General features: G+C 40.2%; 1 protein-coding gene across 3 annotated transcripts in view; it reads right to left on the reverse strand.

The window, feature by feature from the left end:
* The window catches only part of LOC106526575 (neurofibromin), a 145701-nt gene that overhangs the window by 81031 nt on the left and 43883 nt on the right, over positions 1 to 20787 (reverse strand). The window contains exons 15-28 of one of the 3 annotated variants that reach the window (XM_014021210.1): positions 20152 to 20231; positions 18411 to 18534; positions 15941 to 16187; positions 15453 to 15526; positions 13815 to 13898; positions 12930 to 13313; positions 11729 to 11868; positions 9364 to 9486; positions 9174 to 9257; positions 8984 to 9100; positions 8486 to 8667; positions 5696 to 5907; positions 3533 to 3694; positions 3353 to 3450 (exon numbers count right to left, since the gene is read on the reverse strand). In XM_014021210.1, coding sequence (XP_013876664.1) covers positions 3353 to 3450; positions 3533 to 3694; positions 5696 to 5907; positions 8486 to 8667; positions 8984 to 9100; positions 9174 to 9257; positions 9364 to 9486; positions 11729 to 11868; positions 12930 to 13313; positions 13815 to 13898; positions 15453 to 15526; positions 15941 to 16187; positions 18411 to 18534; positions 20152 to 20231 — 2111 coding nt within the window. Of the gene's footprint in view, positions 1 to 3352; positions 3451 to 3532; positions 3695 to 5695; positions 5908 to 8485; positions 8668 to 8983; positions 9101 to 9173; positions 9258 to 9363; positions 9487 to 11728; positions 11869 to 12929; positions 13314 to 13814; positions 13899 to 15452; positions 15527 to 15940; positions 16188 to 18081; positions 18535 to 20144; positions 20232 to 20787 lie in introns of those variants that run through there. The other 2 variants (XM_014021211.1, XM_014021212.1) reach the window with 2 other exon arrangements.

Raw genomic sequence — 20787 nt, forward strand, 5'->3', positions numbered from 1 at the left:
GAGTTGATGTGATCAGTGAAATGTTGGACTTCCTGGGCTTTAATTTTAACCCAGGGTTGTCAAAATTAAAGTCAAAATTAAGTAAGTAAAAAGAGTAAAAGAAGCCATTTTTGTGAAGAAAGACCGTCCATCATTAAACAGAGGTGGAGGCCTCCGTTTTCAGTTGTCCCCCTCATACAGTGCTGCTATTGCCAGTATCACTCCACCCCCTGTTAACAATAAGTGTTAATTAGGTGTCAACGATAGCCATGTGATGTGAGTATCAGTCAATTCACAAAAGTCTGAATTTTGCCTGAAACTCTCAGACTGAAGAAGTCTCTTGGAGAAGAGACGAAACGTTTCATTAGAGAAGAACCCGTCCAGAAGACCTACACAATTTTTTTTCTTTTTGAAAAAATACAATTCACAAAATAAAATAAAAAAAATCCAAACTAACAAAAAAAATCTAAGTGTAGCAGGTGGATCAGCCTCCTGGAGCTGTATTCTGGATCTACTGCAAGCTCCAGGTGAGTAAAGCTGAGAAAAACCTACATGGAGCAGGTGGACCAGCCTCCTGCATATAACAAACCTTTTTAAAATATTATGACGACTACATAAACTAAAGTACTTCATTTATTCACGTATAATACAATCTCTTGTACAATACGACCTGAATTTTTTGAGCTTAAAAAGCAGTAAAAAATCTAAACCTCATGTAGCAACCACTAATTTCTGAAAGACTTCAGGATTTTTCAGCCTTTGCGGTGCGCCCTCTGGTGGGGAAACATTATTTGTGGATACACGCTCCAGGACGAGCAGCAGATGTTTCACTAATACACCCCCATACCATCAGAGAGGCTGGCTAATACACCCCCATACCATCAGAGAACCTGGCTTGAACTTTGAACTGATAACAATGCGGTCCATGATTTCCAAAACCAATTAGGAATGTGGACTCATCAGACCAAAGGACACATTTCCACTTTGTGTCAGTCCATCTCAGATGAGCTCAGGTCCAGGGTGTTGATATCTGGCCTTGGTTTTATCTGATAGAGCTTTAACTTGTATTTATTTAACTAAATCTGTGTAAAACTAAAAATTGCAGATATTCACATTAACTTGCTCTGTCAGACCTGGTGTTTGGTCACGTGTCAAGTTGCACACATGTCCGTATGATGACAACGCTCCAATCACATCAACATATAACACAAAGTTTAACTTTAGATACAAATGTCCCGGGCAGGGTGGGGCTCAGTTCGGAAGGAGGGGTGGAGGTAACGGTGTAACAGTTCAGATATCTCCTCGGCTGAAATGAACAGCTCAACAAGTGAAACACTTAGACACTTATTAATGACTTCACCTTCATGAGGATCACAACACGTTTTGTCTCTCCTCCTCACTTTAAGGAAATCCATCTCAGAAACACACTGCTTTGCTCTCAAGCCCCCAGCCAGCGCGCTTTAAGCCACACTGTCTCCAATGAACCTGACTTTCTGTGCGTTTATTCCAACGTGTTTCTGCATTCTTGGTAAATCGTGCCACCACAATAATAACAAGTTGGAATGAAAACAAGCTAAAATGAAATTAAAGTAACAACTTTCTACTTCTTGACTTTTTCAAAAATGTAAGAAGTAGAAGTAAAAAGTAGACTGAAAAATAATTACTCCAGTAAAGTACAGATACCCTGGTCTGGACTACTGCAATTTACTTTATAGTGGAACTGACCAGTCTCTTCTCCTCCGTCTCCAGCTGGTCCAAAATTCAGCAGCGTGTTTGTTAACGGGAACAAGATGATGTGAGCATATTACCCCTGTTCTACACTCTCTTCACTGGCTGCCTGTTCCTTTTAGGATTGATTTTAAATTTCTATTTTTGTTTTTTAAAAGTCAAACGGTTTGGTACCTTCTTATCTGTCTGACGTTATAAATCGCTACCATCCCGGTAGAGCTCTGAGATCTGAAGATCAGAAGCTCTTGGTGGTTCCCAGGACTCGGCTAGTGACTAAAGGGGGACAGAGCCTTCTCAGCCGTAGCTCCTAAACTCTGGAACAAGCTTCCTCCCTCTGTGAGGTCTGCCAGATCACTTGATGATTTTTAATGTCTTTTAATGACTTACCTTTCTGCTTTGGATTTTAATTCTAGAGAGCAAATGCAGTAGGCCAGTTTTTTTGTGTTTTTTTTCTACTTACCAAAGTGTTTACTTGATTTTATCTGACTGTATTTTTATTCTGTTGTGCAGCACATTGGTTGCCATTGGCTGTGAAAGTGCTATACAAATAAAATTTTGATTGATTGAATGATTCCCAAAAATTCTACCCACCGTATTTATTCATGTATAATACGATCTCATGTATAATACGACCCCCCCTGCTTTTTTTTAGCTTAAAAATCATAAAAAATTATCCTCAAATTACCTGCAATTTCATACAGACTTCAAGATTTTTCAGCCTTTGCAGTCTTTATACATATCAGTAAAATGTTCATTGGACTGTTCATTTTATTTTAACAACATATGTACTAAAAGGTATTTTGACAACAAATATATATCAGCTGTAGCAGCATCATATGAATTCTGGCATTTTACACATAGTCCACCAGGAGGCGCCAACACAAAAGTCGGAGACTTCACATGAGATTTGGGACCATCTTGTGGGGGAAAAGCAGATTACTTCCTACTCGCGAGCGCCCCCTCTGGTGGGGAAACTTTTTTCAGGGATACAAACTTTTTCAGAACACCAGTAGACGGCAGCCATTACAGACGAACATTTGTTTGTTGTTGTTCCAGGAGCGGCTCGGTCACGCGCTAATGTCATTAGTTCGTTATCATTACTACGCTGCAGGAATACTTTTCCCCCATTTTTTTTCACATCATGTCACCTACCTGGATCTGTTATTATCTCGCTCTGAAGCACGGAGGAAGTCGGAGGTAAGCTCGTTTCAACTGCTTTTTACGACGCAGTCTCATTTCCGGACTCAGGCATTTTGTGAATGAAGCTGATATTTCAGTTAAAATACATAAATAAAAATATTTATCCGAGTATAATACTACCCCCCAACTTTATGGGTGATTTTATGGATTTAATTTTACGTATTACACTTGAATAAATAAGGTAAGTACAGTAAAGAAGTATTTGTACTTAGTTACTTTAAAACTCTGGTTTTACACATTGTCCTAACTTCATTATAACTGGGGTTATATGTAAAATTAGACATTTTAAAAACTAAAGTGAATATAAGGCAGCAGTGAGACACTGAGTTCTCACTAAATCTTCCCTGTCAAGCTGCAGGTTAGTGTTGGTTCAGAGCAGTGACATTACTTTACAGCAGGTCAACAAAAAGCCTAACTGTGAGAGAACCAAAAGAACAGCAAGTACCTGGTGGGGTCCACCTCAAAACTGATGTGCTCAGGAGTTGAGATGACCCCCCTCAGTAGGGGTTCTAGTAGCTTCTGCAGATACGCTGCTCCATAAACCTGTGGAGGGTCCGGTCAGAAATCCACTTTCAACAGGTCAGTACCAGAGGCAGCAGGTTAATGTGAGCAAAAGGTTTCCTACCTTAAAACAGAAGGTCATTATCTTACTGGCCAGGCTGTTCCCTCTGAACAGAGTCTGCATAGAGTCAGCCAGCTCCACCTCTTTAGAGAACATGTTCCACAGCAGCTGGTACAGCAGGTGACGCGAGTCAAACAGAGTCACTAGAACCCGGGCCAACTCATCCTGGAAACCAAAGAAAACAGCAGAACTAGAAACTTGTTTTAGAGAGACCCCATCAGATCAACAAACATTTAAATATTAAACCATCTTTTAACTTGAGTGGATATAATCAGTGGTGGGCACCAGACCGCTGAAGAGCAAATCCACTAATTGCGGACCTAAATATTTCGTTTGCGCTTTAAGGGCTCGACACACGGGAGGCGACATCGCTCGCTCTCCATTCATTTCCGGTGGAGCCTGTGCGGTGAGGCGACAATCGCTTGCCCTCCTCCAGCTAAGTGAACAGCGAAAATAGTGCATGTGAAATTTCGCGCTCGTACACGTAGACGTGCACACGCGAGCTTGCAACGCGACATATGAAAGTTGAAAAATGTTCAACTTTTGTCGCTGTCGCTTAGCGTACAACCAATCAGCGAGGGTTTCATTGACTGACCAATGAGAGGAGAGTATGCTACACACTGCAGTTAGCTAACACTTTCACCAAGTGATTACTAAAAAGCTTTGTGGGAATTTATTGGCACCAGGGTGAAGTTTATGGTAAGTTTTTCCTCATAAAACTGGATCTTGATGTGTGTTTGTTTTTAAATATCATTAGCATCGCAAGATTTGTTTAGTTTACACGTTCGTAATGCACACCCTCCTTCAGAGTCAAGAACCAATCAAATTTCGTGAAGACAAGCGATCTGAGAGCGCAATTCGCAACGCTGCGATCGCTATCGGGTCCCGTGTATCGGGTTTCACCCTGGCTGCGATGACAGCCGTTAATCGCTGTAGTTTGTCGCTGCCCGTGTGTCGAGCCCTTTAGCCGTCTTACTAATTTTTATAATTCATAAATGGATTTGTGCTTTCTAAAATTAAAATGTAGCATGGCTAATAACTAATTATCTACCAGTCATCATAATCTTGAACAGTGGAAGGTATGGCTGTCAATGAATCACAACACACATGATCTATCCAACAGCACCCCTCCCAGATAAACACACTTATTGTGAAGGTATACATCCTTGCTGACTGTTGCTTTCAGTCACAGTTCTGATTTCCCACAATGCTTTGTGTCTGCTTACGTAGCAGGAAGGCAATAACAAAAACAGTTAATGTTTGTAATCCATACTAAAATTTTGTATGTATTGATTTATTTTACTTTACAATCTGAGCTCCTTTTTATAAAATAAATAAAGTTTAAACGCTGGAGCTCAATAGTTGATGTAATTGGTCGAAGCAATCGGTCAACTCTGTTAGAGACTCAGAAATGATTTGAAGATGCTGATGAAAACTGACATCTAGTGGTCAACTGGAGCAACTACATGGAAAACTTTAAAATCCAAGCTCTTATTTTGAAGGGAAGATAGTTTCCTGTACTCCATGCTTTCATTTCCCATCACTAATCAAATCCGTCATGTACCCAGAATGCATTGCTTCAGTTTTCCAATAAACAGTTTTAAAATGACTTTATTGATGCTTCTTTAATGAAAAATCTACAACAAACAATAGAAAAAGACAAAGAAGCAGCTGAACTAGCAATCCTCAACAACTTTTTAATTTTTACACCAGGAGCTAAAGGTCTGTTTCAGGAAATCACATCCTCAGCAATCAGCAGTTGTAGAATTAAGTTGTGAAAGCGTTCATATACCGCTAGTTGGCAGTGTTGTGCATATATTGTACATGAATTGTTGCCAGTTAGTAAGTGTCAAATTGAACTTGCGCTTTAAATTTAGCTTCCGCTAGTTTTTCTAGGCATGAGCGCTTTTGAGGTTGTGGACCTAAATATTTTCATAAGCATTTTAGAAATTGCGAAGCTAAATTTTGGATTAGCGCTGCCCACCACTGGATATAATGATATTAAAATGATCACTGTTTAAATCTGACACATTTTCTTTCAATAGCCTCTGATGTCTCCAAAATGTTTTATATGTGAGTAATCAACTTAGACTAAGTCTGCACCACACACTGACCCTAAAGCTGAACTCTGTCACTAATCCAACCAGACAGTAGAGTTCTACAGACCCACTGAGACCCAGGAACCACGTTGGCCAGGGCCATGGCGATGGGCAGCTCCCCCTGGTCCCCCATCATCGTAACGAGCTCCACTAGCCTCTCGAAGCGGTCAGCCAGCACCGTCTCAGCCAGCGTGTCAAACTCTGTCCCCTGCTGCAGGATCTTAGTCAACACCTCCATGAAGGTGGCTCGGGTCTGAAGGTCCTTGTGATACCCCAGGCCTAAAACGGATCAAACCCACCATCAGTGTGAGCCGAATGACACAGAGGGCAGACAGGCCAACCCTTGTTTTCTGTACAGCTGAGTCAGTAAGCTGCGAGCGGCCAACAGAGAAACAAAGTCACTGATTTGGGATTAATTTGCTTTAAACTGTGTATATTCTACGTATGTGTATTGGAGAGACATCATCTGCCAGAAACAAATTCCTTGTGTGTCAACACACTTGGCCAGTAAAGTTGATTCTGATTTAAACAGAGTCAAAACTTAAATAAATAAACTGGATCTGTGTAAGTTCTGTGTTGATATTAGGAGCTGCACACTAAAGCTGCAGGATCATGTCTTCAAATAATAACAATAAAACATTTTTGGAGGCACCTTTCTGGCAGTCAAGGACACCAAACAAGTAACAGATACACAAAAATATTAAAAGACTAAAATATGCTTGTAAAAAATTGAAATACTAATTAAAAACAGCAAATGTACAAAACTACGAGCTCAAAACCAACTGGAGTAAGCAATCCTGAAGAGATGGGTTTGAGCCTGGCCTTAAAAAGGAGAAGAGAGTCCAAGTTTCTTATTTAGGGAGGCAGTGAGTGCGGGGGCAGATCTGCGGGGTGGAGTGGCAACATGAAGGAGGTCAGACAAGTACGGAGGGGAAAGATTGTGATTGGCTTTACATGCATACAGAAAGATTATGAACTCAATGTGAAATTTGACTGGAAATCAGTGAAGCTTGTGAAGAACAGGTGTGATTCAGCTGGAGGAGGGGGTTCTAGTGATGATACAGGCTGATAAGTTCTGAACCAGGTAATGTTTATGAAGGGATTTTTGAGGAAGACAAAAAAAGAAGAGAATTGCAATAGTCAATACAGGAGGTAACAAGACTGTGGACAAGTATACCGGTAGTATGAGGGGTAAGAGGGGCGGAGACGGCTGATGCTGTGAAGGTGGAAATATGCAGACCTGCTGATGGTATTGATGTGGGACTGAAATGATACAATACTGTTGGGAATGACACCCTGACCCTTAATCTGAGTGTAAAAAGTGTTGTCAACTAAAATGCTAGAATTTTGTATAATGTAGATTTTGTACCAGTGAGTATGAATTCAGTTTTCTCACGGTTTAGTTTAAGAAAGTAAGAAGAAAACCATAATTTTGATGAGGAAGTTGGTAAAGGAGGAGGGTGGTAGGACAACATTGGGTTTATTGGAAAGGTAGAGTTGGGTGTCATCTACGTAACATTTAATGTGAATGTATTTGTGAAAAATATAGCCAATGGGAAGGAGGTAAATGAGGAGGAAGAGGGGCCCCAGAACACACCCCTGGGGTACACCGTTGGTTATGGGGGATGGTTTGAAAACAAAAGACTGAAGTTAGATGAACTGAGTGCAACCAGAAAGATGTAATTTAAATCAGACGAGGGGGTGTGAGAGATGCAGATGGAGATAAGTCTATGGAGGAGGATGGAGTGAGAGATGGTGTCAAAGGCTGCACTCGGATCAAGGAGAATGAACATGGAGAGTAAACCAGAATCTGCTGCCATGAAAAGGTCATATGTGATTTTTATTAAAACTGCTTCTGTGCTATGGAAGGAACTTTTTATAGAGATTGTTTTTTGATAAATGAGAATGGACTTGAATGATAACGTTTTCAATAATTCTGAATGAAAAGGTGAATTTGAGATTGGGTGAAAAATCAAAGAAGTTAGTTGGATCAGCATCAGGTTTTTTTTTTCAACATTGTAGTGATGGCAGCTGTTTTGGAATAGTAGGAACAATCCCACTGGTGAGTGAGGAATAGATGAAAGCAGAGAAGGAAAGCAGACTGTTACCAGTACTTTGGGGAGGGGATCTAACTGACAAGTGGATGACGTGGACTTATGGATGAAATCAGAGATGTTTGAGACAGAGGGGAGCTGAAACACAGATAAAGAGTGAGATGAAGGATGCAGTTGGGAGAAGGTATTACCAGGGCTGGAACTGAGGAGCTGGTGAATCTTATAAACTATGTCATTAAAAAGGTCATTAAAGAATCACAGAATGGATGTCAGTCCAGGACGATGGACTGACATCCCACAACTTTAACTGATAATCGTAAAATGAAGAAAACAAGTGTCTTGGTTTCATTAGTCTGTGTTTAAAAGTCTGATCATTAATGTAAACACATTGTAAACCAGCTGCTGTGACAGAAACACACAGTTCTTATTAATACTCAGATATTTTATCAGTACATTTAGTTGATGTCTGCTTGTTGTCTCAGAAATGGGAGTGATTAAAAAGATCATATTAACCACAGGGCTACGCAGTTATAAATATTTTGTATGTTGTCACTTTGAAAACAGGAAGCAGCTGTGGCAGAGTGGTTGGGGAAGTCGTCCTGTAACCAATGGGATGCTGTTTCATCCGTCTCAGTCATTGAGGTGGACCACCATCAAGGTGTATTACAGAGTGTTCAGATCTGGACCAGGGCATAACTCCCCTGAGAGAAATTAAACTTTGCTACGATAAAGTGGAAAATAGTGTCTTTTAAAAACTAAAAGAGCTTCTGATGGCCTCCAACACTAACGGACAGTAAACTAACCAATAGAATGCATGAGGCCGCTGTCCACATTAGCATTGAGCAGGTTGGACATGGCCTGGATGGTGCAGTGACGGAGGGACGCCAGGCGTCGAGACATTCCTCTCTTCCGTCCTCCCACCGGCTGACCCTCGTCCTCAACCTCACTGCAGTCATTTAGCAGGTTCATGAACAGGGTGAAGTACCTGCACACAAACACAAGGAAAGAACTGGTGTTAAAAAATAACAGACATTTCCGTTCACCTGGTAAAACCTCCTCAAGCCCCAACACCTGCAGTTCTACACTACAGCAGGAAATCAAGGGAAAATTACCTGCTGGTGGTCAGTGTTGAATAAATTCATCTAATCACCAAAATTTAAAATATGTTTCTGTACTGAACCAAAGAAAACCATAAAAACTCACCTAGTTCCACTTGAAGCATCTTTGCACATGTTAACATTGACCTGAAACTACACATTCTGTAAAACTAAAAACAAGCTGTGACAGACTGGCAAAATTACTTAAGAAAAAGCTGAGACTTGGCCTCCATCAGTTCTACTCCATCACCCTCCTCTGGCTGCAAGGGTAGACCAGCCAACAGGGACACCACAGCTTCCATACTGGCCTGGTCCAGGTCTCTGCAAAGACAACATCATCTTAAAGAGGGGCTCACTTAGAGAGCCTTGAGCTGAAATATGCAAGAAGCAGCACCTTAACAAGCACTTGATATCATCATCGGTAACTTGGTTGGAGGTTCCCATCACCCAGTCAGTCAGGTACTCCACCATCTTGTTCCTATAGAAAAATACAAGTGAAATGTTCCAAACAGTATGAAGGCAGAAGCAGGGCAGACTGAAACAGCTTCACAAAGCTGTAAACAATCAACAACTGCTGAACTGACCTGAACTTCATCTCCTGGCAGAAGGACAGGTCGTCTCGTCTCTCCATCATTACTTCAACCAGCTGGCACAATTTGGTTTTGATCTGGATCTCAGGGATTAAAGTACCCAGGATACGCACATACCTGAGACACAAAAACCAGACCGGTACACAAAGAACTGGAACAGAGCAAACACTGTGTAATATTCAAATGTCTGATCTGATCAATCTATGTTAAAATCATTTGTAATAAACTTATATTCAAGGGAAACTAATGTAGGAGTCACCTCGAGTGAAATTATCAAGGAAACTGTCTTGGACCTCATTCCTCTGATGGGCCTGTTAAGGGACAAACACTCTGTTCCACTTAGAACTGAATCTAGGCCACCCCAGGTCGCCTTAACTTTTCAGAGAGACATTCTCTTCCTTCTAAATCAGATAATAAACAGAAGAATCTTCGTCTTATTTGATTTATTGTTCTCTTAACTGAAAGTATTACGCATTTTGATAATCAGAGAATGTTTATCAAAGTTACCGGAGAAAAGAGGACAGATCTCTTTTCTACCTCAGTATGATTTCAGCTATATATGGATTTTGTGGGAAAAAATATAATTTAACTAAAATAATCTTTATGGTTTAAAGTTGATGAAATATCAATGTTTTACTTGTCTGAATCATATTTGCAAATGTTTTGAACTTGAAACAATTCATTTTTCTTTCAGTTATGTTTTGAAGACTCCTCATCAGATGATAATTAATATAGGTCATGCAATGTTTTGTTCTGAACCACACAGCAGCAATTATCTTGTCTAGTTTCCAGAGGCACGGCAAATCTCTGAAACGAACCTTTCCTTGATAACTCTTTTACTAATCTTACCTTCCGGAGGGTGGAACTTAGATTCTCTAAGCTTCTTAGTAACTAACAGTTTCTGCCCGGACGGGAGTAAGTGACGGACCGCCGTCAGTCACTCTGACAGCTAGATTCTCTTCGGGGAATCAAAAGCTGAGCTGTGACAGGTTTTTTTTGTTCCCTTCAAGCCAACAGGGAAAACCTCACAGCCTGGATGTTTCCTGACAATTTAAGAAGCTAGAAGTTTGTTATTGTCGGTTCTAAACTTTTATAGGAAACTGATTGCCACAGTTAAGTGTACTTAGTGATTCTGTATGATTTGTAAAATAAATGATCGCAATATTTATGGATCAAATCAACGTTCACTGACAGAGTTACTTCTTGTGTGTCCATTCATTTTTGCACTGGAGGAATGTTTACCCAAAATAAAAGTGATCCTTGCTAAATAAATTACTCTTATAACTTTGCTATAAGAAGTGTAAGACTGAACTCTTACACTAAATACACCAGAGTTTCACCAGACTGATATGGTCTTAAACCAAACGACACAGATTTTAAACTAATACAACCAAACACAACACAGGTCTTAAACTCCATTTCTTTCTATTTTTTTCCACTTATCTAAAGTCGGGTCGCGGAGGCAACCCAGACATCTCTCTCCCCGGTGACACTTTACAGCAGGGGTCTCCAACCTTTTTTTCCTTGAGAGCTACTTTCACAAAATGAAATTTTCCAAGAGCTACTTTTGGCACAAACAACATCGGGTGATGGGTCTTGGACTGATCCACGCCTCATGACCTAAGTGTGGGTTGGAACATAGACAGACCAGAAAATCCAGAGCTTCGCCTTTCAACTATACTCTTTCTTCACCATGACCAACCGACGCAACATCCTCATTACTGAGGCTGAGGTCCCAATCTGTCAAACCACCAAAAGTTTCCAGTTCACCCTCATTATACGTTTGGGTTTACCAGGTCTGTTTGGTACATGAGCACAAACAACGATCAGAAGCTTCCTTCCTGCAGCTCAAAGCCACAGAGAGGAAACCCTCTCGTTCACCAGAGAGAACTCCAGAGTATCCTCATACCCGACCATCACCTCTCTCCCAGGGCATCTCCAGAATAGGAGAGTCCAGCCCTTCTCCAGGAGTTGGCCTGCTGCCCGACATGCATCACACTGGACCTTGATGGCCCTCCTCGCAGGTGGTGGGTCCATCTGGAGGTGGCCTCCTGTCGTCCTTTCGGGCTTGGCCTGGCCGAGTCCCAGGAGCAGTACAATCGTCCACCAGGTGCTCGCCGGCAGGCTCCCCTCTCAGGTCAGGCTCCAGGGAGGTACCTTGGTTCCCCCAGACAACGTAGCCCCCGGGATCGTGGGGGTACTAAAACCCCTCCACCACGTTAAGGTGGTGATTACGCAGAGGGCTTTGTTGTACCTGACTTCACCATCTAACAATTTATTTTTTAAGAACTATTTAATTACTTTTTAATCATATTTTCAATCTAGAAGAGATACAGTATTTGAAAATGAGAAGTTTTACCTGACCAGGTTGAGCATCATGGTCTCGATGCTGGCCTGACCCAGATGTTCAGAGCTGCCTTCTGTGTGGTTATCTAAAAGGTTCTTCATGATGGCTATGGTCTGGTCCACAAACTGGGTGTTAGTGTCATTGATGGGAACCTGGAAACACCAGAACATTTTTTGTATGAACAGACAGACTTAAGATGCTGAATATTTTTATTGTGTTGGTTTAAACAGTCATGAACAGAACCAGCTGTCAGTGGATTCAAAGGATGAGGAACAGCTAACCTCTGCTGCTGAAGGAACACTGTAGAAGACTAACTGCTGACATCTTAAAGTATGTTTAACTTGTCAGCAACAAATTGTTTACATGTAAACTCGCCCATTTTACAAAACAGTAAGTTATCCATCACAATCTTTTTAAGCTTGTTACATATATAAAATACAGAAAGTTTGAAAAAAAAATAAACTTAATTAACAAAAACAAGTTTTGTACATTTTGCGATTTAGTTTTAAAGGTGTGACAAAAAACTTTTTTATTTCAATGTTTTTTTAATGCTTCCTGCCAGTTGTTTCATAAAAACAATGAATGAGTTTGTTAGTAAATGTGAACAGTTGACCATGAGACTGAAATTATTTTCTAGTTAAATTTTTTATTTTTTAATTATTTGACTTGTATTAAAACTAAGGAGGAAACAAAGAGCCTGTTCAAATATCATCTTTGTCTATATTGTGGCAGCAACAGGAGAAGATATTAAATCATGTGTAAATAAATAGTTTGTACATCACAAAACATTTCAGGGCTCAGTTTACCAGAAAAAGTGAACCGATGCTTCAGAACTGATCACCTGAAACAGATTCTACATAGTTTATAACACATGTGAACAGGACCTGCTCATCCCACAGACAGGCTGCATCCGGACCAGAGTGACTTCTCATTCAGGAGAGAGAAAAAGAGTGGAACCTGGTCAAATATTTCTCCTAAGTTTTTTTAACCGTTTAAACAGAGTGCTTGTTAATCAGAAGTATAAACCTGATTAGTCCTGCTGAACCCTGACTGATCTTCTGCAGGATTATTCCTTCTTCCAGTCAGCTGAAGGTGCTGACCCAGCATTCAGCCTCCCCAGAACAAAGTGTCTGTCTGATCGCGCATCCATTCTACAGGTTTCACACGTGTTAAGTGAGTCAGAGCTGGTTTACAGCCTGGATAATGGACTTACCGGGCCCTGAGTGTCGAAGAACTTGCCGATGCTGTTTTTCAGTTTGTTGAAAAGCATGGGGTAGAGGGCAGGGCTGAGTTCCAGACCCAGCAGGTCCTTTACGTTGTTCCGAACGGTGTGGCCGACCCGGTCGTGACCACACACGAGCAGCGCCAGCAGCCGGTCCAGGAAGCGGCTGACAGGGGTCTCACTGGAAGCCGATGGAGAGCAGGAGGAGGCCATGGTGGTGGACATGTCGCTGGGCCCCACAGAGATCATGGAAGGTTTACGCTCATTAAGGGGACCCATAGGTGGGCTGTAGGTGATGGGACCAGGGGTGTTACGCTGCTGAAGACACACTCCACCCAGAGCGCACAGGAAGCCTGTCATGTTGATCCATTCCTGCTGTAGAGGCACAGAGAGACACAGAGTCATTACATTTAACACTTTATACAGTAAGGTCCTGAGAGCTCCTCTGACACCACACCTCAAATCAACTCCAGGCCTTTTATCTGCATCATTGGGAAAGACTTAAAGGAAAGGCCCACACCTGCCCATGAAATAGCCTTTGAGTCAATTGCGCAGTTACTTTTGGTCCCTTTAAAATTGAGGTGGGCACATGTTCTGGAGCTGAACTCCTAAACAGTTCATCTACTAGTAATAAAAAAAAAACAAACTTCATATCAGTGTCCAAGTACCGGTAGATATGGACCTAGGTGTAATTCTTATTTTAAACTCCAAAACATCAACGTTAATAACAAAAACTCAAACTTAATTTATTTTGTAATATTTTCATGTACTAGTTTATGTTATTTCATTTAACTTGAATCCACCTCACTCTGAAGGCTGCATGTATCCGACTGATTCACTGACCATCAGGTGAAGATGAATGATTCTTCTGCTTACCTGGACATCATCTGCCTTGCTTTTTGGGAAGTTGAGTATTTGTTTGGTGGTCTGGTCCCATTTAGAATACGTGTCCTCCCAGGCCTTCAGGAAGAAAAGAGATGAGAACAAAATGAAAGTTGGTACAAAGATCTTATTGCCTGGTTTGAACCAGACCCCGTCCTTCACTTTGCTTCGTACGAGGGTCTGGACTTGCTGCATAGAGAATCGATTTCTTGCAGGAGGCGTGGCCTCTGCTGAAGCATGTGTGTGTTGTCGGTGTGAAGGAGGCTAAGCTAAGAAGCTAACCGGAAATCACATGTGCTGTAAACAACCCTACTGAGAGGAGAAAAATACCGAGCTGAACGGGACGACTGTAAATGAGAGCTGCTGCTTTGTCAGACTAATTTATTTTAATTTGAAGCCTTATCAACACAGACTGGCTTCATTCACTTCCTCCACTGTCGTATGCTAAAATAACTAGCAGACACTGCGCAGAACATTGACGTCATTCAAAACTCCTCTTTCTGTTCTCTGATTGGCCCAGGTAAAATAAACTACAAGCAGACACTGTGCAGAAAATTGACGTTCTGTTCTCTGATTGGCCCGGACAAAAATCTGCCAGTGAAATCCATCTCAATGGGAGAAGTCCCAGACGGAGCAGTGAAGGAAACTAGAATTGAGCGGAGCTGCGTAGGAAGGCACGGGCCAGGCTATAGATCTTACAACATAATAAGAAACTACAAATGTAACAAAACTTCATTTGGAATATTTCATCATATCAGACAATTTTTTTAACTTTACCAGCAGCTAAAATTGATATGAACGCAATGATCTTTTCTGATTTATCTCAGTTTTGTGATTTGGTGACAACAGCAAATGTGTTTTAACCATCAAGTCTGTCTTCAAAAAGACAAAGATTTACACAGACTTTTCATTCTTAGTAATGTTCAGGGATCTTAGTCGTGTTTTTTGTTTTAAATGTTAAACTCAACAAGTACTCTCTTATGAGTGTTGTTTTAAATACTGTCAAATTTACCACAACTAGTTTCATTGATACTTCAAGAATCTTTCTACTCTATTCTATTTACCTTACTTTACTGTATTGTACTCTATTCTGTTTACCTTACTTTATACTATTCTACTATATTCTATTTTACTCTACTTCATTTTATTCAACTGGTCCATTTTACTATTCTTTATTCTATTTTACTCTATTCTGTTTACCTTACTTTATTCTATTCTACTGTTTTACTCTATTCAATTCTGTTCTACTTCATTTTATTCTACTCTACTTCATTCTGCTTTATCCTATTCTACTCTAATTTACCCTGTCCGACTTGAATTTATCCTATCCGACTCTACTTTATTTTATTCGACTCTACTTTATTTTATTCTACTCTACTTTATTTTATTCTACTCTACTTTATTTTATTCTACTCGACTCTCCTTGAGAAAGGTTTTAGATGAGCGTCTTTAAGAGTCAATAAATGGTTCAATTTCACTGATCTTCAATGAAGTTAAATTATCTGAGCAGCATCTTTTCTTTCTGCCTGAATTCTGTTCATTTGATGGACTGTTACTAGTCGATGTGATTTCACTTTGATCTTTAATGATAAATAAAACTGAACAACAGCCTCACAGAGAACTGAACAGTACCTCAATGTTTCCTGGTGTTGGATGTTCGATTCTTCTTAACAAAGCCATTACTCGTTTCTGTAAGGTAGATCGACCTGAAAACAATACTCAAAGTTACCATCTTTATAAGGACTCAAAAATAATCTGCTGTTGAACAGGTTTATTTATTTAGCTGGAAACCCAAAGAAACACTGAGACTCTCCACTGCAGACATTTAAAATGACAAACTTCAGCGTTTGAATCAGTTCACACTGATTAAAGCTCACTGATCATTGAACTTAGGTGTTTATACCTGTTCAAACCACATTACCACAGCTGAACTTCAAATAATTAAATCTACTGTCAAATCAGAAAAGAAACTTAAACTTTCCTATCAGACTCATCTTCTTTAGCTTAAAGTGAACTAAATGTTAATCAGAACAGGTCCTTAATATATATTCCAACACTCCAGGTTCAGTCAGAAACTGTCAGGATGCGAACGGAGGGCTGAACTCTGGCATCATGCTAACCTGTTCCCATCATGGTGCTGACAGAGGCCACTTCGTTAAACGTAGCATAGTTTGGCAGAATTGTCTGAACGGGAACTTCATCTGCTGCACTGCGGATGTCTGCCTCCTCGCAGAGATGGCGAAAACAAGACATGGCCACCAGCACGGCCTCGGTGTCAGGGCTCCACAGAAACATGTAGAGACACACCTCCAGCTTGGTTTGGGCCTGCCGACAGATGGGAATGCCACAACCCATTGTCGCACACTCCTGGAACCAAAATCCAGTCAAAAATTCAGACAAATATTCAAATATTTAGGTAAATATTCAGACAAATATGCAGTCAAATTTAAAGTTAATTTTAATACCTGTTGATACCTTTTTAATACCAACTTCAAGCTGCAACTGTACAGAAAACCTCTTAAGCCTATTATAGTTACCAGACACATAGCTACTTCTTTGCCTCAATTAAACACTGACTTATGTAAGGATTATTTGTTATTCAAGCCTAAACCAAAAAAATGATTTCATTGTTATGAGTAGGAAGAGTGTGCATCCTTTCTGCAGTGCTATCAGCAACATTTGATTTTAACAACTGCAAACCTTTATCACCAAGCATTAACAATCTCATTTGATCAACAATCTTACAAAGGTTTTAATATTTTTAAATTACAATTTATGAACTAAAAATACATTAAATTAACTGAAAATACTAGAAAACTAAATCTATGTGATAGCTGTAATTTATATTTCATATTTGATCAGAAATTACATTTACATGAAGGCTGGTTCCAAATATAAACAATTTAGCTCAAACTCACAACAGCCTGTTTTAATAAAATGTAGGATTCAATTTAGCTGATATTTATCTAAAAACACATAAACCTGACTTCTTCATAGAGAGAATACTGTGAGAGTTTTGGAGAAGATTAAATGTGAGACACAGCTTTGCTGTAGTTTTGCCTCTTTTATTGTAAATGTTTAATTCCATGAACAGCTAATTATAGCTAGGCAGGCTGAATGTTCACGTGGAGAACATGCAGCTGGAGGAGGAGTCAGTAAATATACTTCTGCAGGTTTATATTTTCTGATAGCTGATTTATTAAAATCTGCCAGCCTCAATATCATTTCCAATTCTTTTTTAAATTTATCCTGAAAAATATATTTTATTTTAATCACTGCTCCAATTTCTGCTACAAAAGAGACTCAAGTTTAGATCCAGTCTTTGTTTTCAGTCATATGCTTTAAACAGAATCAGTTTGTTTTTATCACTGTGGCCCTCTTCCACAGGATAAACAAAGCTTTTTTTATATTCCAGTGTCTGACGTACAAGGCTCCGCCCCCGGGGGTGTGACCAGACAGTCAGGTTTATGTACCTGTGACTTTACAGGGCTGATTAATCTTTTTTTTAGTGCAGCCTGAACAGCAGCTCATCTTGAGCAGGTTTGTTATCGTTAGTGTTTTTTTTTATAAGACCCAAGGCCTTAAACTCACAGCTCCTGCCTGGCTGACAGGCTGTGACCTGACTGAATGGACTCTTTCAATAAAGGCTTTTTAGAAAAGAATCAACTTGTTTTCTGCAAACTTATTATGACTTCCAATTATTGATTGTTTTTTCTTACATGCAGACACCCTGTAGTAGCCCTGTCTAAGTGTATTCTAAGTAAAAGCTGTGCCTCTGCTAGGTCTACACTGTCCTAATCCTAACCCTCACAGCACCAGAGTGCTAGTTGTTCAAAAATACTTTGTCAGATCATGTTTATTACTTTTTAATAGGGGTGTAAGAAAATATTGATACACTGAAATATCATGAGATTTCATTTCCCGATACTGTATCGATATTCTAAAGCCCTGTATCGATTTTTTATTAAGGTTTAAAACGTCAACTTTCTTGCCAGTCGTTCATTTTTATGTTGTAGTTCAGCCTCTGACCACTAGGTGGCAGCAGTGAGCCGGGTATTTGGCTCCTCTACCTCTTGAGCGCCAGAGAGCAAGGGTAGCATTAGCATTGTGAGTAAACATTAGCTTCATGCAAAGCAGAACACAGCTAAACGTATCAAAAGTATGTCTATGTAATAGAATTTTCTGAGACAATGAATTTTGATTTCTTTTTTTTTCGGTAAGAGGTTTTTATTTAATAGAATTTTTGGACAAAAAAATCACAATATATCATAATATATCGCCTTGCTTATCGTATCGCAATATATTGGGATATCGTGACCCCTCTGTCATGATACAGTATGTATTGTATCACCAAATACTTGCCAATACACAGCCCTACTTTTTAATGGCCTTAATTTTTGCTCATGTGATTTAACACATTTTAATTCTTCATACAATCCCAAAGACACCCCAGGACCCTAAACCTAGGACAAAAACAAAGGTTGGTCTTAGTTATGAAAAACTCATCTTATTCGTCCATGATGACAGACAGGCACCTCCACCTCTCAGTGGTCCAAAACCTGCATCACCTGCTAAGAAGAGGAACATCACCTTGTTCTTCAGCAGAAACTTGTTCCTGCAGATGAGGATCTCCCTCAGCCACTTCAGAACGTCGGTGCCATTAACTGTTTGCTGGCCAATCAGTTTACGGCAGATGAGGAAAAGCACCTGGGAACTGACACAAGAACAAACGAGGACAGGTCTGCAACATTTCTGCTGGAACAATACAAGGATCTGCTGAATTTAACAGGCTGTAGTGTTAGAAACAACACGCACAACTGAATCTGAGAGAATTAAAAAATACTGAATAATAATGTTTTCAATGATTCACATATTCATGTATGCTACAGGCAAATAGTTAAAAAACTGCAGTTGCAGTGCGCGACTGCCCCTCTGAATAAATGAAACTTGTAACACAGGTGTTTACACTGAAATCAAAAGTATTTGGCTAAAGAAAAACCAGAACAGGACTAGAGAGATAAATATGATTTAGATTTTTATTTCTGTGACTGTTATGACCCACGGGAGACACAACATTAACAGAAGTAGTTATTTCATTCCTCAGCTTTAAAGCAGATCCTTTAGTTCCACAGCTGATGCTGCTAAAAATGACTTTTCTTTTTTTTTTGTGGATCTCTGAGAGCAGAACTTCAATCTCCAAACTAGTTCTTTTTTCACTTTGCGATCTCACTTGTGAATGAACGCTTCTTGGTATGTGTGGCAGGAAATGTATATCCTTATATGGTGTTTTTTAGGGTTGTAATTATGCTAATCTCCTCTCCTCGAGCACCTGATACACATTCATCAGTTTACACTCCTCATTTACACACTTTTCCAGAAGATAGAAGAGTTTGTTGAATCTGACGTGGCATGTACGTACGAACCCTTCATTCGAACAAAAGTAAGAGAAATTTAGGATGAGAATACGAACATGTTCTTGCATGAGGCCCATTGTGAGGAAGAGAAGCAAGCAGTGGTGACAGATCCTGACAGACTGTAACATCAGGAAATCCTCCTCCTGTCATCACATCACTCCTGTCCTCCAGCTGCTCCACTTGATCCTGGTTAAACTCATCATCAAAACTCTCTACATTTTTTAAGCCTTCCACAATCTGACCCTCCATATTTATCTGACCTTCTTCACATCTTCATCCCTCAGATCTGCCTGCCTCCTCCACCTCTCTGTATCTTCTGTCCTCACCATCATGGAGAGGACATCCAGAAGTTCTGCTCCCTCTGCACCCATCACTCTAAATTATCAAGGTGGTCCAGTCATCTGGTAAGGGTGTCTCCTGGATGACTCCCTCGGGAGGTTTGGTGAACATCAACTGGGTGGAGATCCTACCCAGTAGTCCTAGTGGTCATTGGAGCACTCGCTGCTATGACCCCCAAACTGGAAGAGTGGCTCCAATAGATCCCAGGAACAACCTCAGAGGTCTCTGTCCAGAACCCCTCAGTCCTTAGACCAGCTAAGATCCTGAACAGACCCCACAGACTCCCAGTCCTCTGGTAGAGGACCTGAGGTTGAAGTGAAGTGAAAAACCAGAGTGAAGCTGAAAGCCGGGACCAAAAACCTCCATGCCAGGTGAAGTGGAGACTCTAAACCATGTGTTTATGTGATGGACTGGCGATTTGTCCAGACTTTTATTAAGAAAATCTTTGGTCTTTTCCAGAAACTGAATTAAATGATTGTGCAAAAAAGGTTTTCTGATGGTAAACGAGCTGCTACGGTTCAGAAAAAAGAACACTCAGTCGTTTAATCCAGCTTCTCCCAGACTTGTGGTGTCAGTACCTGATGTCCCAAAACGTCTCGATGGGGGCGTGAGGGTTCCACAGCTCTATATTCTCAGGCTGATGCAGAACTAACAGCGCCTGGAAGTCAAACCAAAGACAGGACAGGCAGTGAATAAAAACAAGAAGGGCCATTCTTTATGGTGTAGAACAGGGCTTGTCAAGTGGCGGCCCGACCAAAGGTTGGCCCGACAATTGGTTCATTCATCTCTTAAGCTCAAACCCCCGGTTTTCTACTTTAATTACTGTAAGTTCTTTTAATTAAACGTAGACATGTTTGGTGTCTACAGAAACATAAGAATCTTAGCTAGAAGCTGGTATTTCTATGCACACTCAAAGTTAAAACTACAAGAAGGTGAAGATAAAACTACGAAAGTAAAAAGAAAATTGGTTTAAAATTTGGCTAATCAGAGATGTTAAAATATTGTTTGTTGCATAACAGGCATAATGTGTTCTTTTTGTTTTATTATCATTAATTTTATTACATAGGATTCTGTATGTTGTATTCATGAATAAATGCAGCAAAATAAACTATTTCAAAGGTAACGCATCTTTATAATACTTAGTTTATTTACATAATGACTTTAATTGCTGGATGTTTGGCCCCTCAGCTGTTAACCTGCAGTAACTGTGGCGC

This window comes from Austrofundulus limnaeus, unplaced genomic scaffold, assembly GCF_001266775.1.
Source record: "Austrofundulus limnaeus strain Quisiro unplaced genomic scaffold, Austrofundulus_limnaeus-1.0 Scaffold282, whole genome shotgun sequence".
NCBI classification, from domain to species: domain Eukaryota; kingdom Metazoa; phylum Chordata; class Actinopteri; order Cyprinodontiformes; family Rivulidae; genus Austrofundulus; species Austrofundulus limnaeus.